This window comes from Nicotiana tabacum, chromosome 22, assembly GCF_000715075.1.
Source record: "Nicotiana tabacum cultivar K326 chromosome 22, ASM71507v2, whole genome shotgun sequence".
In the NCBI taxonomy this organism is placed as follows: domain Eukaryota; kingdom Viridiplantae; phylum Streptophyta; class Magnoliopsida; order Solanales; family Solanaceae; genus Nicotiana; species Nicotiana tabacum.
The window spans coordinates 197,213,894-197,235,080 of record NC_134101.1 but is presented as its reverse complement, the minus strand read 5'-3'; the positions used below and the strand labels follow the sequence as shown (position 1 = coordinate 197,235,080).

General features: G+C 36.4%; 1 protein-coding gene across 3 annotated transcripts in view; it reads right to left on the bottom strand.

The window, feature by feature from the left end:
* The window catches only part of LOC107823133 (uncharacterized), a 30,018-nt gene extending 10,434 nt beyond the window's left edge, over positions 1-19,584 (bottom strand). The window contains exons 1-6 of one of the 3 annotated variants that reach the window (XM_016649725.2): positions 19,174-19,584; positions 17,487-17,576; positions 17,242-17,403; positions 13,704-13,871; positions 12,300-12,416; positions 12,047-12,208 (exon numbers count right to left, since the gene is read on the bottom strand). In XM_016649725.2, coding sequence (XP_016505211.1) covers positions 12,047-12,208; positions 12,300-12,416; positions 13,704-13,871; positions 17,242-17,403; positions 17,487-17,576; positions 19,174-19,305 — 831 coding nt within the window. In that variant the 5' untranslated portion in view covers positions 19,306-19,584. Of the gene's footprint in view, positions 1-12,046; positions 12,209-12,299; positions 12,417-13,703; positions 13,872-17,241; positions 17,404-17,486; positions 17,577-18,145; positions 18,482-19,173 lie in introns of those variants that run through there. The other 2 variants (XM_016649726.2, XM_016649727.2) reach the window with 2 other exon arrangements.
* Between the last annotated feature and the right edge of the window lie 1,603 nt (positions 19,585-21,187).

Here is a 21,187-nt window from a genome sequence, read left to right as displayed (position 1 = left end):
TTTACCCAAATACTCAAACCCTAGTGAATCGATTAAATGCAAACAACAGTATAAGAAGAGAACACCAATTTTTTGCTTTATGCTCTAAAGAGGCAAAAGCCCTAACCCCTTTCTCTACCATTCCTTCAGCCATTTTGGTATTCTGGCTGTTGTTGTTCACAATCCCCAATACTTCCGGCAAGGGTTTAGATCTTCATTATGCATAAAGGGTAAATCGCACGAAATCTAGACCGGCAACCTCCCTCTTCCACCTTATTCTATATATATATGTTTTTCATATGTAGTTGATTGATGTTTTTAGAATTTTCATTTTCATATTGGTGAATGTTCTTGAGTAGTGTATGTGTCTTTTTTCCCTTTTTATGTGATGCCTTCTTGATTTGTCTAATCTCCTTTATACTTGTTAGGATTGAAGTTCTTATTTGTCGGAGAAATTTGTTAAATCTTGCTCTTGATAAGCATGTATTCCTATTATTTTAGCCTCTATCTTATGAATGTAAATGATTATATTTTTATCATACTATTTTAAACAAAAGAAAAAAAAGAACTTTTGCTTTTGGCTTTCTTTTCTGACTAAAAGTTTAATTGTTGGTAGAGCATTCCAATAAATATCGTTGTAGGTTCTCATGTGTGGATTGAGGACCAATCAATGTTGCTTGGTTTGATGGAGAAGTATCACAGATAAATGGATAGGAGGTTCAGGTCTATATATTTGATGGGAGGAAGGTAAATATGTTAGTATTACCTTGTTGATTGGTGGTGGATGTAGTTGCTGTTATTGGTAGTTATGGGTCGTTCAAAGTTTAGATACTCTAGCAGTTCTATATCTATATACTCATGAGTTTGTTGTGTCCTTGTTACTTGATGTTCTTATTTTATGCTTTTCTGCAGAATATTGAACAGGGAAAGAGATGCAAGCTGGTGTGTTATGTGCATTCACAAGAATCAATTAATCTATATGTAGCTTTAACCAGTTCAAATAGACTAAAGAAGCTGGGTACTACTTACATAGTGTAAGTATCATATGCTATATATGCAGTTGTCTATATTTTCCAACTTTTCAACCAGTTTATGTGAATCGCATAGCATTACGAGCTGATGGAGCAGGGCATTGTGTGGTTTTTTATAATAGAATCATAGTTAGTATCTTAGATAATATTAACATATTGTAGGAAATAGGATATACATGCTAGTGAAATTTCAGACAAGTTTTTCATCAATAGACCACTATTCCATGATTGTGCTCTTATTTTACTAGGTTTTAGTTTTGCCATGTGCTTCTATGAAGTTCTTCCCTATTTATCTATATAATAATCTTCCATTTGAGCGTCTTTGCTAACCTTGTCCAATATGGATAAATTTATTACTATATATGTCTGTAGGGTGCTATTTTGTCGAAGGTAAGTCGTAGGAACGACATTTCGATGGAAAGAACCCATCAGGCTATGGGTAAAGTGGCATGGGCATTTTTAGTGATGGTTACCACTATGGTGATGGTTATTATCGGGATGTGCTCCCTTAGCTTGTGTTTGTTTTTTTTGGATAATTTATTATATTTTTGGTTAAGGTCAAAAGCTTCATTTTTTGTTAAATTCTATTGCACATGCCTAGTTGATTAGTTAGAACTGTATATGGTATGTATGAATCCTGAGTTCCTTGGTGATGTCTCTATTTAGTAACAGTCCATGTTCTTAAACTATTTGGGTGGTTTAAGGTCTTTAAATGTCTTTTTTTTTAGTTTTGGCAAGCATCTGCCTTTTTGAGTAAATCGTGAATTCTAGAATGTCTTCTTTGTTCTTTACCTTTTTGTTAAAGAGTAATTCCAGTGGCACGAAAGGGAAAATAATGGCCTCCACAACGTGTTTCCAGATTTGGATCTTTGACGATGTACTGGTGTTAGAATGGTTTGGCAAAGATTGCTCAAGTTCTAAATTTATGGTGCCATTCAACAAATGATGTTTTTGGAGTTGACATTATCATCTGCTTGTAGTTAAATATCCTGCATATGGCAGATTTCATCAGTTTCTTTTTCTTTTTCTTTTTCTTTTTCCCTTCTCGTTTAGGTTTCAGACAGAGCAACTTATTTTGGCACTTCGTACGATTAAAGAAAAAAGCAGAGCAGCTTGGTTCAGTTCATCAATTTGTTCAGGTGAGGAGGCTAGTTGAATCTATGCAAGTGCTTTAAATATGAATAAATTACAGTTCCCTATCTGATGACTAAGCAGATACGCGAATAGATGAAAAAACAGTACCAACATCTTTAAGAATGATTACCCTGCAATGGATACATTTGTTGTTTTAATTTTCTTCTCTCTTCCTTGTTATTCTTTCTTTTCTCTTTTCTACTCATAATAAGGATGTGCTATCTTCTAGTTAATGCTATCAGTAGTTTTCAAGATCTTGAAGTGATGTTTGCAATTATTTCATTAAGATGAATCTCATTTGTTTCTTAGTGTAGGTTGGTAATGAAGAACAAATTCATGTTACTATGCACATGGAGAAGATAACCCAACTTTGTTGCGAGATGTTATTGGATGCTTGACAAGTACGAACCCGTTTAGTATATAGTTCCTAGCACTACCTTGTCGAACTTTTCCTCCCTTGTTTTTCTTCTATTAAGATTTAATGGCTCACTTTGGTAATTAGATAAAACAGAGATACATCCGCTGATTATGATTTTTTCGATTTGCTCTGTTTATCGGCACTCTTAAACATATAACACCTCCATTATCGTGAAACTCAAGAGGTTTGTTTCGTTTCTTAATTTTCTCTTTATGTTATTAAGCATATTCTTTTTTTCTTTCTAATTTGACATTTTCTGAAGATAACTGTTATTCATGAGTGTACATATATATTTTTGTAATACTTTTTTAGAACATGTGGCTTTCAAACGGTAGTTGGTTAATTTCAATATATTTGAAGTGTCTTGTTTACTCGGACCCCTACATGCCACAACAATATACTTGATAAATTTGTCTTACCCAGATAGTTGGACACTTATTAAGCCTACATATTTGAAGTCTCTTGTTGAATCTCAAAGGAAAATTGTTTCTAATGCTTGTCAAATCTAAATTGAAACTTGAAATGAAGAGCAAGGAACAAATAAAAGGAATGGATCTTCTCCTAACCAATCTTCAGTTACCTAGGCATTACGATTTTTTTTCCTATTCATTCATATTATCGAAAACATTCTTTATTAGCTAGGTTCTTTCAGGAGAATGTGGTACTAGGAGACCTGTTGTCCTTGAACATATAGCTATGCACTGCAAGACGTAGTTACTCTATTAAAACTAACAGAAAAAGGCTTTAATAATTACAATGTAAAAGATAAATTTTCTTCGTTGTGTTTCTAATAAAGCTTATTTCATTGGCATTTAATTATTTTTATTAACTTGATTGTTGACAATTTATTCATGAAGGAGCTTTATTATGGTCATTATGAAAGGAAATTGGCATAAGGGCATTTAGTTTTCTGTGATAGATTTCTTTGAAATTGAAGAAGAGGCCCAATTCCGACTTTCTTTATATTTTCGCTCTCTTTTCTTCTTTTATTTTTCTAAAACTAAATTATAAAAATACTTAAACTATTATTAAGAACTAAATTAAGTTATAAAAGTGCAAATTAACTCCAAATAACAATTAACGCACAATTAAGTAATAATTAAGCATAAAATTGTATATTTGGACATTAAATGCTAAAAATGCAAAAGATGCCTATTTTTGTAATTTTCATTTTTTTGTAAACAAATTTAATTAGTAACAATTATAGAATTAAATCCTATATGCAAAAATGCGACATATTTTTGTATTTTTTATTAATTTAACAAATAAACAAACACAGACAAATACAAATAATTATCCAAAATATCACAAAATCTCACAATTTCACACCAAGGAAAATCATTTTATTTTGAATTTTTTGGGAGTAATTCTCATATAGGGCAAAAATCACGTGCTTACAACATGCTATTCAATTTGATTTTTTCAGGTATATAGATTTTAGATAGACATATACATGACTTGAATAACCTTTAGATTTTCATTCGGCATATATCTAATTTGAATGGAACTTTTTTTCCTTCACTAGAAACTTTCGGTAAAGTAATTATGCATTGTTCTTCCAAACATTATCATGGTGACTAGGGATGTTTTCGAGGCTCGGGATTCTGAGGTCACGACTTGGGCTTGTATGTAGAGTCTCAAGACTTCAAAGGGAAAATAATGCTAGCGAAGGCAGAACTTGAAGACATCTTATTTTGCTTTATTTTGTTTTTGTTTTCATGTGTATGTATAATTACTACATGTTACGATTTTTTATTAAATTTTTTCTATATTATGTTGTTTGACTTATGTCTTTAGTGTTGTATCTTCTAATGTTAATCAGTTTCCCTATTACCTTTGTGCAATAGTGGCAGTAATATTGATGCTACTATTATTTTTTTTTTCAAAAACAAATACAATTTGTGGCGACTATGGTCGTCACTAACACTCAGGAAATTGTGGCGATTAAGAGTTGCCATTGAAAAGGTCATAATGTTTAGTGGCGACCACAGGCGCCACTAAAGGTTTTCATCAGTAGCGACCTCACTCTTTCTACAAACTTGTCTTTACTTTTTGGGGCGAGTAAAGTCACCACAAATGTGTGTTTTTTGTGGCGACTCCAAGGAGTCATCACAAATAATATTTAGTTACGGGTTTACTTGCAGCAAACCTAATAGTCGCCACTGAATATTTATAGTGGCGACTTTTTGATATTTAGTGACGACTTTAGTCGCCGCAAAAAGCCTAGTTTTTTTTGTAGTGCAGACATCTTCAAGGATAGCTTGCATTGTTCAAACAGATAGTAGCGTGACTTGTAGCTCCCAATCTTCAACCTCTGAGTCTTGGGTCATTGATTCAGGTGCATCTGATCATATTTCTGGTAGCAAATCTCTTTTCACCGGTATTTCATATTCTCAATCTCTTCCAACAGTCACAATTGTCAATGGGTCTCAAACCATGGCAACTGCAATAGATCAAGCAAGCCCATTTCCTTCCTTACCTTTAGATTCAGTCCTTTATGTTCCCAATAGTCCTTTTAATCTCATAGTCATTAGTCGCTTAGCCAAATCTCTTAAATGTGATGTTTGATTTCTTGATGACCATGTTTTTATACAGGAACGCAGTACGGGGTGGATTATTGGTACCGGACGTGAATCAGATAGACTTTATTACCTTATCCTTGCAAAATCACATGGACTCGCATCTTGTCTTCCTTCAATAACTTGTTTTGTTACTGATTCACCAGATTTATTACATAAACGGTTGGGACATCCTAGTTTGTCAAAACTTTAGAAAATGGTACCTGGTTTATCTCACTTGTCCACTTAGAGTGTGAGTCATGTCAGCTCGGTAAGCATACCTGCTCCCATTTCCCTCGGCGTCTTGATAATAGAGCAGAGTCACCTTTTACTTTAGTCCATTGAGATGTTTGGGGTCCTAGTCGGGTCAGTTCTACCTTGGGATTCTGCTACTTTGTCAGTTTCATTGATGATTATTCCAGGTGCACCTGGATATTTTTGATGAAAAATCGCTCTGAGTTGTTTTTTATTTTCCAGACCTTCCACACTGAAATTCAAAATCAATTTGGGGTTTCTATCTGCACATTTCGTAGTGATAATGCCCTAGAGTATTTGTCTTCCCCATTTCAGCAGTTTATAAACTCTCATGGGATTATTCATCAAACATCTTGTCCGTAAACATCTCAACAAAATAGGGTAGGTGAAAGAAAGAATAGACATCTTATTGAAACTGCTCATACCCTACTCATACAATCTCATGCTCCATTGCGTTTTTGGGGGGGTGCAGTTCTTACATCTTGCTATCTTATTAATCGTATGTCATCTTCGCTATCCAGAATCAAGTTCCATTCTCTGTCCTGTTTCCCCACTTACCTTTGTTCTCTCTTCCACCCCGTGTCTTTGGAAGCACGTGTTTTGTTCATAGCCTTACTCCAGGAAAAGATAAGTTAGCTCCTTGTGCTCTCAAGTGTATATTTTTGGGTTACTCGAGAAAGCAAAAGGGGTATCGATGCTATTCTCCTGACCTCCAGCGGTACCTTATGTCTGCTGATATTACCTTCTTTGACCCAATCATACTTCACAAGTCTAGGTAATCACTTAGATATTTTTAAGGTGCTACCAGTTTCATCTTTTGGAGATTCAGTCACTATCTCCCATTCATCTTCCTCTACAACTCCAGCTTCACCACCTATTGCTCCAGTTGTAGCTCCACCACCTACTGCTCCAGTTCCACCACCTATAGCTCCAGTTCCACCACCAAGTCCAGTTCAACCTTATGCAGCTCCATCACTCTTGACTTATCATTGTTGTCCACGTCCAGCATCAGGCCCAGGTGATTCACGTCCTGCATCAGATTCTGCACCTACTGCGGACTTGTCTCCTCCTAGTCAACCAATTGCACTCCGCAAAGGTGTACGATCCACTCTTAATCCTAATCCCCATTATGTCAGTTTAAGTTATCATCGTCCGTCATCACCTCATTATGCTTTTATATCATCTTTGTCCATTGTTTCTATCCCAAAGTCTACAGGTGAGGCACTATCTCATCCAGGATAGCGACAGGCTATGAATGAGGAGATATCTGCTTTACATGCGAGTGGCACTTGGGAGCTTGTTCCTCTTCCTTCAGGTAAGTCTACTGTTGGTTGTCGTTAGGTTTATGCAGTCAAAGTCGGCCCGGATGGCCAGGTTGATCGTCTTAAGGCTCATCTTATTGCAAAAGGATACACTCAGATTTTTGGGCTTGATTATAGTGACACTTTCTCTCTCGTGGCTAAAGTAGCATCTGTTCGCCTCTTCTTGTCCATGGTTGTTGTACGTCATTGGCCTCTTTATCAGTTAGACATTAAGAATGTTTTCCTCTACGGTGATCTTGAGCAAGAAGTTTATATGGAGCAAACACCTGGTTTTGTTGCTCAGGGGGAGTCTAGTGGTCTTGTATGCCGATTGCGCAGGTCACTATATGGTTTGAAACAGTCCCCTCGAGCTTGGTTTGTAAGTTCAGCACAGTTATTCAGGAGTTTGGCATGACTCGTAGTAAAGCTGATCACTCTGTGTTTTATCGGCATTCTGCTCCTAATCTGTGTATTTATGTGGTGGTTTATGTTGATGATATTGTTATTACTGGCAATGATCAGGATGGTATTACTAATCTGAAGCAGCATTTCTTTCAGCACTTCCAGACTAAGGATCTGGGCAGATTGAAGTATTTTTTAGGTATTGAGGTCGCTCAGTCTAGCTCAGGTATTGTTATTTCACAGCGGAAGTATGCCTTAGACATTCTTGAGGAGACTAGAATGATGGGTTGTAGACCTGTTGACACTCCTATGGATCCGAATGCTAAGCTTCTGCCTAGACAGGGGGAGCCTCTTAGAGATCCTACGAGATATAGGAGGTTGGTTGGCAAATTGAATTACCTCACAGTGATTAGACCTGACATTTCTTTTCCGGTGAGTGTTGTAAGTCAGTTTATGAATTCTCTATGTGATAGTCACTGGGATGCAGTTGTTCGCATTCTTCGGTATATAAAGTCAGCTCCAGGCAAAGGGTTACTATTCGAGGATCGAGGCCACGAGCAGATTGTTGGGTACACAAATGCTGATTGGGCAGGATCACCTTTTGATAGACGTTCTACGTCTGGATATTGTGTTCTAGTATGAGGTAATTTGGTCTCTTTGAAGAGCAAGAAACAGAATATAGTTGCTCGATCTAGTGTTGAAGCCGAATATCGGGCCATGGCTATGGCAACGTGTGAGCTAGTGTGGATCAAGCAGTTGCTCAAGGAGTTGAAGTTCGGAGAAATCAGCAAGATGGAACTGGTGTGTGATAATCAAGTTGCTCTTCATATTGCGTCAAATCCAGTGTTCCATGAGAGGACTAAACACATTGAGATCGACTGTCACTTTGTCGGAGAAAAGATACTCTCAGGAGATATTGTTACAAAATTTGTAAAGTCGAATGATCAGCTAGTAGATATTTTCACTAAGTCTCTTACTGGTTCTCGTATTAGTTACATCTGTAACAAGCTCGGTACATATGATTTATATGCACCGGCTTGAGGGGAGTGTTAAGTAGTTAGTCATGTTTAATGTCCCACATCGGGAAGTAAATACCTATTATTATGTAATTACTGTATATAAATAGGGTTGTACAACACTTTAATCAATAATAATATTTTTCTCCCATGCATTCTCACATTAGCAATGTGAGGGAAGGTAAAATGAAGATGAGAGTACATGATGAAGAGGTGATTTTCAACGTGTATTCTTGAGGTGTGTGACCCTCTCATCTAAAAGCTTAAGTTGTTATATGGAACACACTTTTATTTACTTAAGTATGTCTTTAACACGCCCTCTCACGTGCGGCTTGACTCTTTTTTGATGATCCAAGCACGTAAAAATTCTTTTTGATATTGGGTGGGGGTGAGACTCGAACCCAAGACCTCTGCGTGCTCTAATACCATGTTGAAGTATGTGATCATCTCATCTAAAAGCTTAAGTTGTCATAGAGAACTACTTTTATTTACCTAAGTATGTCTTCAATATGTATAAAGCACTCAAACTCCCTAGTTTCTATAAATTTCTGCTTTGTGCTCGACTCTTGTCTCCAACTCACTTGTACCACTAAAGATCTTTCCAACTTCTCCTTTAACTCTTCCTTATGTCATTCTTCCTCTAATTGTCCCTCCACTCTCCTGCTTTCCCAAGTCTTTTAATTCGCGAAAGCAAATTTTTTGTATTGGTTTCCTTTATTCCAATTTCCAGTTGCACCTCTCAAGTCAATCCTCAATAACGTCATTTTGTTGGCCAACCTGAAATTAATCTGTCATATCGAACAATACTCCATCCTTGGCTACTACTCATGGTCCTAACCATTTACAGCTTGTCTCACACATAATATTGCATTAGATATACAATCTTTATATAACAACTATGACCCAGTCTCAAACAAGTTGGACTCGGCTATATGAATCCTCACTTCTCTATTTAAACTCAATTCATGTCATCATCATATCAAACAAAAATAAAAGTGTAAAATAATAGTTCTCCAACAACACTAAATCTTATTCCTACTAGTAGATATCATCTTTATCGATTTTTTTCTTTCATTGTGCCCTATCTGTAGTAAGTTTGCATTGATCCCAAGAAATTGTAGGTCTTTTGGGACAACTTCCTTCCATGTAAATTTAGGTCTACCTCATCCCCATTAACACCTTCACTCACCATAACTTCACACCTACGGATTGGTGCATGTGTAGGTCGACACAAGACATGACAAAACCATCTCAAGCGACCTTCTCTCTTTTATCCTCAATGCATGCTACTAGCGCCTTCTTGCAAATGTGGTCAGTTTTAAGAAATGAACTGAGGGGAACTTAGCATCTCCAACAAAGACAAAACCCAGTTAGTCCAAAAGTTTATTACACTTCTAATTACAACATCCACAAGATCCGTTCCATTCTCGTCTCTTGTACACAAAAAGATAATACATCATCCGCTTTTTAGAACACCTATTATTACCATTCCCTTATCGTGTTCAAATTCCGCGATAGTATTTTATAACTCTTGGTGGGTATAGAAATATTAGTCCATCTCCTCCTTGATTTCCCCCTCCTCCCCTTTCTTCCATCATAATTGATTGAGCACACTAATTTCAGCTCCACATGATAATAGACAAAAACTTATATTTCAGATCCAACCTCTTATATTCTTCTCCTTACCATCCTTGTTCGATCTCCTTCAGTAGTGCCAAGTGTTTCCTCCGACTCTAATAAAGTTGGAGAGTCGATTAATCTATCATCAACTTGACCAAAGGCCTGTTCCAGTGGGGTAATATGTGCACCTACTATCTGTTGTTACAGCCCATTTCGTGTCACCTATGAATGGCAAAATGGCTTCTCCATCAATCCCTACCTGTTCTTGATTATGTACTTGAAAGAGGCTCACCGTCATGCATATTGTTGAGCTCGCTCCTCCAGTTTCAAAAATGACTTGGTGTGGATGAATAGCCTCCCTACCTCTTCTCTCTCTTGTTACTGAAAGCAGACCTCAAACATTGGAAGAGCCCATCCTTCCTTTAGGCCTTGCACCCAATTGTCTCCAAATGGTACAGTAAAGATCTTTATGTTAAATTCCATATAAGCTCTTCCTGTTTACTTTTAATGGTTGTCGAAATGTCATGTGTTTTGGGCCCTTTTAATTTATGGCCTAAATTAAGCTGCCTAATCTCCTTCTGCTCACATTTGTTGTGCCCACCGCTGATACTTCTTCTAAATTCATTATTTTGCTGTCAGTAGGTTTGGCTCTCTATTCGAATGAGGGCCCATATACATTCTTTCCTCTTATTTCCGCTTCACATGTTGGGCACTGATAATGGTCCTAAACTGACATTTCACTTCTGGCACATCCTGATTCAACATGATTTTGAATTACAGTTCAAAATACCATGTTGCAATAGACAAGATACAATGATACATAGTCACTGCTGCAATTAACATCTCTTCTGCCTTCCGGTTAACTATACCAGAGATAAACTTAGATCCCTGCAGTCCAGACCTTTTCCATCTAGCTATTGTCTCCTATAGTCCAACCAGCTGATAAAATCTTACTACCAAACATGTCATGGAGAATGGACTTCTCCTTTGTATTCCCGCTTCTGGGATTAAAAATGAAGCAATCAGTCAGCCTGTCCAGTTCACGATTGGCTTCTAGCAACAGGGGTTGGTTATGCTGCCACATCCCAGCAGAATTGTTAGGCATTTGCGTTGACATCTTATTCTCAGGCTACAACGTATTAATTTCTGGCAAGTATGTAATAGTACCCAATCAATAGCTATCCGATAATCCCTAATATCACCAGATACTGCGCTGAAGTTACTCTATGACTTCATTGGAGTTGCACCTGAATCAACTGTAACCAGTCTCGGTATACCGTAACTTTCTATTCTCCTACTTAACGCAGGACAATAATGCTTACTCTCAGTAGTCACATGGAAGTAGATTATTGTCTCGAAGATCACACGATAATTCAAACAAAAGTACACCCAAATTTATCTATAAGTTTTATTCAAACACCAATCCGTCATTATTAAAAGTTGCCTAGGTTAGCATTACACATCACTTCTGGCACAGGGATTAAAGATTACAGGTGTGGCAGAGTAAGCAGACTCACCATTTGCTGAAGAAGATCCTGGACTTGGAAGAGCAGAAAGAGGGGTTACATGCCAAACTTTCTCCTTTCAACAATTCAAAATGCTATAAACAAATACCACCTTATATTACTTCAATCTTAATGTTAATTCTTTTCAACTATCTACTCCATCCATTTACATCTCAAACTGTCACTCACACTGTTTCTTTATCAGAGGCAATACAATCATCCTTCCTTTTTTTTTTTTTTTTTTGATAAGTAAAATCTTTTATTAAACTGGTACCAAGATGGTACACACGTCCTTTTTCTTTAACATTTTACTCTTAAAGTCAAAGCCAGGTCAATTTAATGGGACAGAGGAAGTACTGCATTTTATTGGACTAATACTTCATCTTATTAATACAACTGTCACTTCAATATTTTATTTATAATTTTCGTAAATATCTGCAAGTGTTCTTTAAATTTCAACATTTATGTGCAGCCTCTGAAGGAAAATGCACACATCACTCTGTATTGAAATATTCAGATCTGAAAGGTGCCCTACGTGAGGACATTCAAGTTTGAAACTATTGAACCATGATTTCTGAGGCTACAGGATTTTCATCAAGCATGACTTGAACAATCCCATTCATGATTTGAACAATCCCATTGTGAAACTACTAGAGAAGAATGACATAAATTCCCAAGGAAATCAACTATATGTTGAGGAGAAGATATCATATGGCAAAGCCCTCTACTACTTCTGGAAATGGTACACAAACATAAACACATAGAGAAAGAGAGGCATCCTCTGAATGCAAACAAACTCAATAGCTTCTTGATCTACAGAGCCATACCTTCGCAGATTTGCTGTCTTCACATAAAAGATTTATATCTCCATCCTTTCCTTCTTGCAATGTATGATCTACTGCATTATTGGCTTCACTGGAAGGACCAGTCCCACCTGTGTTGCAGCTAAGAGAAGCTGGGCGAATGTTCCAACATAGATTTAAGCAATCCTGCACGGACAGAGGATAAAATAAAATCAAAAATCAATATGCTATGAGCATTGGCTGATAGAAGTTGTAGAAAGTAGCAGATATGACTTACTGAACCTAAATGGCCAAGGTTTCCACAGTTGTAGCAAGATGTTTGCCTTGGTCTATAATCTTTGTAATCAATGCAGCAAAGATGGCCAAAAGCTTTGCAAACCCAGCATTGAATTTTCTATCCAGGTCGGACCATCAGATTCACCATTAGTTTAGCATGAATATTTCTTACAATATACTACTTTCAGAAAAGTAATCAAAATAATGGACTAGAATGTTGCACCCAAGGCTATGGCGTAGCGACCAATAAAGATGGATTGAAAATCATAGGAGACTGAGGCTCAAATCCCAACAGAGAAACAAAAAACTTAAGAGTAATTTTTAGTGTTCCTTGTGAGCCAGGATCAAACTCTTCTCTGAGTATGATTAGGCACTCAGTAAGGAGAAGGCGGAAACCATGTGCTACACTAAACTAGGCGCCACCTGGGATAGCATGACTTGTAATTTATTTATTTACTGTTTATGTCTCTAACATGACGACTTGATGAAATGTAGAAGCAAGTGAGGTAAATGGCTGATATTACTGGAAGGATTTCTCTATCGAAAAATGGTATTGTAAGTAATATTCTTGTTATCAGTTTAGTAGATATTTCTTATATGGTTCATGTTCCGAATTGGGTTCCTACCAACCTCAAAATAGGCTATTGCTTTCGGCTTCTTTCCCCAACCAGTCGCCCTTGTGTGGGAGGGGCTTAGCGTCGCGACTTCTCATTTGGAGAATAAAACTATATTCTCCTTGGTCGGCGGGAGTTACCGAGTACCTGTCCTGCTGAGAGGTTGCAGGTACACAGTAAATAGACGAGGCACGCACAACGTCACCCAAACACCAAAGTTATTATAAAAAATAACTGACAATATGTTGTTTTAGTTCACAGTCAACGACATAAAATTACAGAAAACATACTTAAGAGGATTTTCTGTTTTTAGAAATGGTAAGTGCACTCAAGAGGATTTTCTTATTAATGCTACAAAATATTAACGAAATCCACATCAACAATTGCACAATCGAACATTAATGTAATAGTCTAAGTAAGAGCTTAAAAGATTGCCGTCAGCAAATTACGGATTATGGAATGACTATAACAAAAACAACAACATACCTAGTATAATCCCATATAGTTGGGTCTGGGGTAGTGTGTACGCAGACCTTACCCCTACCTTGTGAAGGTAGAGAGGCAGTTCCAATAGACCCTCGGCTCAAGGAAAGCATATGCACAACAGTAATGTATGGAATCACTATTATTCACAACAGTAATGTATGGAATCACTATTATTTGTTTTAAAGTCCAAGATAATAGTTTCCAAAAGTAATGACGCAATAGACACCATAGTATAAACTACAATAATTGCCTACTAAATGACGATGTATGCTAATACCAGAATAAAGTTGATAAACCTCACATACCTCAAGATCACTAGAGGAGTAACAATCTTTACAAGTAAACATGTCATGTCCTGTGTCACCGCATTTTAAACAAAATTCACAGGATTGCTCTTGTAGTATCTGTATGTTAGTATCGGGACAGTCTCGGGCTAAATGACCTCTTCTCTTGCAAGTGAAGCAACCTCTGATCTGGAAATAAAAATATGGACTTCATCTTAATATCAGTTCCTTGCCACTCCCTCCCCATAGAAGAAAAGTAAGAGAAGGGGGAAAAAAGGGTAGCATAATAAAGGTAATTTTTTTTTATAAGGAAAAATTCTCTGTCAAGAATCATAATAAAGGTAATGAAAGGTAAAGCCTCAAAAAAGAATAGTAAGAAAGAAGATGAAGTAAATAATTGAGCCAAATGTTGCCTAACTCGCAGATTGCTTCTATTGGTGGAACAAGCACGAGTTCATGATCTGCTATCTAACCGAAAACTTTATTTGCTAAGAATAGGCTTCTTTTACTTAAATTAACAAACTTAGAAAATAATCTTGGTCAAAGAAAAATAATTTCTTAATCCATACAGAATCTATGGATCCTGAAATAGTAAGACTATTAAGAAGTCATCAGTGGAATCACATTTTTGTAAGTTGAATGAACTTGGATTGGTTTCAATTACAAGTAAAATATTTTTCTTAGTGATAAGATGTTATGAGCAGTCTCCCTTGACAGAAATCATTTATTCATTTTTCATTTATTATTGTTTTCATCGCAACTATTATTTATGTAATACTTCTTCTTTGTTGATATCCATGATATGAAATGCCTATAAATGAACATGAAATTGGAACTGAATCAAAGGTATAATACTTCTAGCACAAGAAGGAGTTTCATTAATTTTTCAACAAATGATAAGATAATTTCTTTCTTCATTGGTCATCTTGACCTTTCGTGGAATCACTGAGACCACGACTAGACGTTAACTGAGATGGCTAAAACAATGTGGATTCATATAAATATATCTAATTGATCAAATATATATGAATGTATGTTCATATCAAGGTATCTAATCTGTTCAAGTAAATGAATCTATATATATCATATGCGTCAGAGGTATTAAAGCTTTTCCGGGTGATATGGCACCAAGTGTCTGATTAATAGGCTTCTCTCCCTAAACCAAGTGGTTAACATCCTTATCCTATCTCCATCCCAACGATACTTTTTTTTATTGTTAAAGATAAGTATATTAACTTCAGCAACAAGAGAGTGCTTCAAAATAAGTACAAGAAGAAGCTACATTACGAATTGTGTAATGAGCTATCCTTTATATCATCACAGACTTCTTTTATAGTTATATTTGGTTGCATGTGCTTTCTTAATCTTTGCCATAATACACATAAGCTAGACTGGTGCAATTGAGTGTATCTTCTTATCTTCTTACTCTATTCCGATCAGAGGGCTATATTTATGTTGTTTTATGTCCAAGTTCTAATATAGTAGAATCGTACCTCATGGAAGAATTGACCAATTGGCGTCCTGATCAAACTTTGTCACTATCTTTTTCTTTATCTTCTTCTATTTCTTGTTTTTTTTCTTCTTTTCATCTGTATTAACCTTGGCAAACTTAGAGAAGACTGAATACAAATCCCAATCATAAATGAACCTGCCCAATGATGATTACGTGCTTAACTAGCTAATTCTCAAAAGAACACCAACTTCCAAGAGGTATTAAGAACATGAGGAAAAAGATAACTCAAATTTAAAATATCTCACAAGAAACTAGAAAGGTGAGAGAAGGAGATCAAATGGATGTTAAACTTAGGCTACAGATGGAAATATCACTAACAACTTTAGAGAAACCACAAAACAAAAGATAGAGAGAAGAAATAACCTAAATAGAACTCAATAGGACAAAGTTGTGTGTGTGAGAGAGAGACAGAGAGATCTTAGATATAATTGGACATATTTAACATATCATTTCGTATTTTGCCACTATGGTTAGATGCCTGATATTCGGCCAAAAATGCATATATTTAACCATTGTTGCCTCGTATTCTAGTACTTTCAATCATCTTTTGAGTATTAATTATATTACTTAATGCTTAATATTATATTTTAACTGTGTAGGAATAAAGCGGTGTGAAGATGAAGAAATTTGGAGCAAAATTGAATAAAACGCGGAAGAAAAAAAAAAGAAAATAAAAGAATACAAACCGGAGGAGACAAAGGGGGGACACCTTTTGATGTTTGTCCTCCCCAAGTGGAAGACAAATAAAGAAGGAAATCCAATTCAAAGCAAGCTAGGAATTAAAATTGCAAATCGCTACTGCCATCCAACGCTAGGCCAGCGCGACCTGGACCCTGTGTTGCGGGATTTTTCCTATTTCCCCCGGGACAAGGTTATTTCGGCCCTACATGGCCCCAACTCGTATATAAGGGGTTCTAAACCTAATTTGGAGGATATCTAACATACTTTGAAGGAGAACTCACGTGCGGGAACACAAAACCACTCTTGGAGGAGGCTTCCAACTAGTTTTTCTTCTCTTCTAGAGTTGTGGGTGCTACATGAACGTTGTAGTTTGAAGCTTAAATTGTTCTTGTTATTTAATCATATTGGTTTATTTATTCAATATTGCGCTTAATTATTTGATTGCTTGATCACCCATTGAATACTATCTACGAATCTAGAATTGAACTCGGTAGAGGAAATTCTAAATTGCATATAAGATTGAGTAGACAAGATCTTGAACCTGAGTATCGGGAACGAATTTGCGGTTAGGATAGGGATATATCTAATCGCCTTGTTTGGTTACTATACATGAATTATTAGTGCATTCTTGATAATCCTAATTTCATAGGAATATAGGCGTTAGGTTAGCTTTAATAGACCAGTAGTACTTCGGGAGAATACTACGAGTAATATTAACCTTGTCAATCAACAAACCAGATAAATTAATTAGACAATTTAAGTGGAAGACTCAACGGGATTGTTAGCTAACCCATAGCTCTAGAATATTTTCTCCCATTGAATTCGCCTCTTAGCTTGCCGATGTATTTTCTGTAATCGCTTAGTTTGCTACTCTAGATTAGTTTTAGTTAAATATTCATACTTTAGAAAGTCGTTTCAATAGATTAATTGTCTTAGTTTAATTTAGTAAATAGTTAATCACAAGTCCATATGGGTTCGATATCTGGACTTAAAATCCTATATTACTTGTACGACCGCGTAACTTGCGTGTGCGTTTGGGAGCAACAACGCCTATAACAAGTTTTTCTAAGTTACTTCTTGAAGGGTGCAAAGGAACAAAGCCCTGTCAACCAAGCTCTTCAGTTCCTTGACATAATGGGTAGAACATAGATATGTGCATATCATTTGGATCCTTCAATACACATCAGAACTGCACCAAGTTGACCATGCCAGTTTAATACAGGTGCAAACTCACGTTCATCTAACATGGGCGGGGAACAGGAAAAATAACTAAAAGACAGCCCAGGGAAAAGGTATCTCCAAGTGTCGACATAACATATATTAAAGTTTGTCAGAATGAAATTGGTGAAACAATTGTTACCAGACCTTCTTGCAATATTTTCCATTATGCCCATAATGCCCACAGCGAAAGCATGGCCTCTTCTTCTTTTCAAGAGGGCTACAACGTGCTGCTCCATGATTTTCTTCACCACACCTCTGGCATGTTTCCCATTTGCTTCCTTTATAGTCAAAATATCTAGGCGCCCGCTACAAAAGTTGGTAATCTTAAGCCATCACAGTTGTTGGACGCAAGGACTTAAACATGTGGTCTGAATTTTAAGTATACTCACAAGAAGTGCCTGCATCACCAAACTTTCCCTTGTGCCAAATAATTCAGTCTCCAACACCATCACTTGCTTCGCATCTGTTGCAGCATGCACCTGCCAGGCAGTCTCCTTAATAAACCTCTAAATTCAATTGCCAAAGGCTATGATAAAATCAGATATTATTAGGTGTTTTATGCTAACATGTTCTTCACTTCAATGAACAAACGAAACAAATGTTGCCAACTGAAATGGGAAAGAAAACGAAAAAGACAGTGAAGCTATTAAATGTGATCTCATCATTATGTTGCAAGTGGATATCTAAGATAAAAGAATAGATTAACTCAGGGGTTAGGAAATTGGCACCTAAACTATGTTTTCTTCCGCTTCAATCCAAAACTATTATCAGAACTACCCTAAGGTGCAAATAAATAGAAATATGAAATAGAATGTCTTTCAATTTCTGTACCTAATTTAAATAACAGCAGCAACAAGAATATATGTTCTATTGACTCAGCTAAGGCCAACAGGTACACATTTTAGAATATTATAAATAATTCGCACAAAGCCACACCCATTTTACACTCGTTCGGTATGAGCACATCAAGGCAAATGAAGGATCCATATAAAATAAGCATGAACGCCACAATCAGTTTGGCATAAAGGGAAAAGTAGAAAAAACGAACAAACTTTCTACAGCCTCTTCTTCTTCGTTCTTCTTCTTAAATACTGGTTCTTTGGTCAGAGTTTCAAGTGGAGCCCCAAAAGCTCCCCAGATTTCACCGGCTGTTGAAGACTCCACCACAACATCATCACTTTCTGCTCGGGATTATAACCTTCCTTACCATTAGCCTAGAGAGAACCACTCACAAAGAACTTTTGAAACTTGAAAGTAGCATGAGGAGATTCATATTAATAGCTTCAAGTACCATTGCATCTTTGGAATTGTTTTCCATTCGCATCTTTTGAAACTTGAAAGTACCATTGTTGCAAGCCATTATTATAGATTAATTAATAATTCAAATAAAAGCGAAATTATTCCAATATCTAATATTTTATATTCATACCTTTCAATTTTAGCAACATTTAATATTTTATATTTGCACCATTCATTTTTTGAAATAATTATATATTTTTTGTACAATTATAATTTATAATAAAATTAACTTACAATTTTACATAAAAATAATAAATGCACGAAAATTAATTTATCAAAATTATACGTCAAAGTTAAGATGTAAAATTAATATTATAAAGACATTACATAAACATAATTAGGTATATATAAAGAGATAAATTAAAAGATTAAATAATAAAATAATAATAAAAAAGTGATGAATATTAACGGAGGAGATGAATAGTGTAACCCATATTTGAGGAAACACTATTTATCCGCTATTTTGGGGACAAAAATGGGAAGGGTTGGAACTAAATTACCCTAAAAATTGCCCCCGTCAGGGGGAATGGAGGTAAGATTGGAGATACCCTTATGTTTCGTAATTAGTTAAGGAAGGAACAACTTATTATTTGCATTTATTTTTGCTCTGAACTATCGTAAAAAGAAACAAAAGGATGCAATTAAACACAAATTCAAAACTGGATCTCCTTTTAACATCTGTACTTAAAATGCTGCTATGTAAATGACGATCAGTTTGGCAAAGTGAAAGGGAGAGTAAAAATTAGTAGACATTGAGAAGTAGGATTAATGACTTACAACAGTCTCTTGCTCTTCAATTCTCTCTTCGTCCACCATTGGTGGTTTCGACTGAGTTTTAAGTATATCTGCCGACAAACCTTCACCACCTTTAGGGGAGGACAAACATTGTTCAGTAACTGTTGAAGCCATTACATCACCAGTAATTCCAGCTCCATCTTTTTGTTGATTATCTCCTTTCCCACCATTAGCCTAAGAGAATTAGGGACACTTTTTTCAGATGCCAAGAGGAGGTTCATATTCAAAACGAACCATGAACTACGTCTCTGACTTGGTTTTGAAGGAAGATCTTTTTGCTTTTTATTTCAGTCCGTCTCTACCCAGAACTAATGCTATAAAGCAGCAGGAAGACACATTTAAATACAAATCCGAGAGAATCTCCCTTGGGTATCCTACTTGAATACCACACTCAGAATAGGACCAAAAAAGAAAGCTACAATGTGTTTTTTGGACACTAAAAGGAAAGCTACAGTATCACATATAAGAGGTAGGATTAATGAACTTACAATAGCCTCTTCTTTTTCATTCCTCTCATTTTGTAACGTGAGAAGGCACGGGAGAAAATATGATATATTTATATTATGTGTTCAGAGGTCCTTATTTATAGCTATATTATACAAGGACATACTACTCATATTCTAATGTGGGACAAGACTATATGATGTGTATGATGTGCATACACATCATATGTACCGAGCTTGTTACACATGTAACTAATACGAGAACTAGTAAGAGACTTAGTGAAAATATCTGCTAGTTGATCATTCGACTTTACAAACTTTGTAACAATATCTCCTGAAAGTATTTTTTCTCTAACAAAGTGACAGTCGATCTCAATGTGTTTAGTCCTCTCATGGAACACCGGATTTGACGCAATATGAAGAGCAGCTTGGTTATCACACACTAGTTCCATCCTACTGATTTCTCCGAACTTTAACTCCTTGAGCAACTGCTTGACCCAAACTAACTCACATGTTGCCATAGCCATGGCCCGATATTCCGCTTCGGCGCTAGATCGAGCTACTACATTTTGTTTCTTGCTCTTCCACGAGACCAAATTACCTCCTACTAGAACACAATATCCAGATGTAGATCATCTATCATAAGGTGATCCTGCCCAATCAGCATCTGTGTACCCAATAATCTGCTCGTGACCTCAATCCTCAAATAGTAATCCTTTGCATGGAGCTGACTTTATATACTGAAGAATACGAACAACTGCATCCCAGTGACTATCATAGGGAGAATCCATAAACTGACTTACAACACTCACCGGAAAAGAAATGTCAGGTCTAGTCACTATGAGGTAATTCAATTTTCCAACCAACCTCTTATATCTCGTAGGGTCTCTAAGAGGATCCCCCTTCCCAGGCAGAAGCTTAGCATTCGGATCCATAGGAGAGTCAATAGGTCTGCAACCCATCATTCCAATCTCTTCAAGAATGTCTAAGGCATACTTCCGTTGTGAAATAACAATACCTGAGCTAGACTGAGCGACCTCAATACATAGAAAATACTTCAATCTGCTCAGATCCTTAGTTTGGAAGTGCTGAAAGAGATGTTGCTTCAGATTAGTAATACCATCCTGATCGTTGCCAGTAATAACAATATCATCAACACAAACCACCAGATAAATACACAGATTCGGAGCAGAATGTTGATAAAACACAGAGTGATCAGCCTCACTACGAGTCATGCCGAACTCCTGAATAATTGTGCTGAACTTACCAAACCAGGCTCGAGGGGACTGTTTCAAACCATATAGTAATCTGCGCAATCTGCATACACAACCACTAAACTCCTCCTGAGTAACAAAACTAGGTGGTTGCTCCATATAAACTTCCTCGTCAAGATCACCGTGGAGAACAGCATTCTTAATGTCTAACTGATAAAGAGGCCAATGATGTACAACAACCATGTACAAAAAAAGACGAATAGATGCTACGTTAGCTACGGGAGAGAAAGTATCACTATAATCAAGCCTAAAAATCTGAGTATATCCTTTTGCAACAAG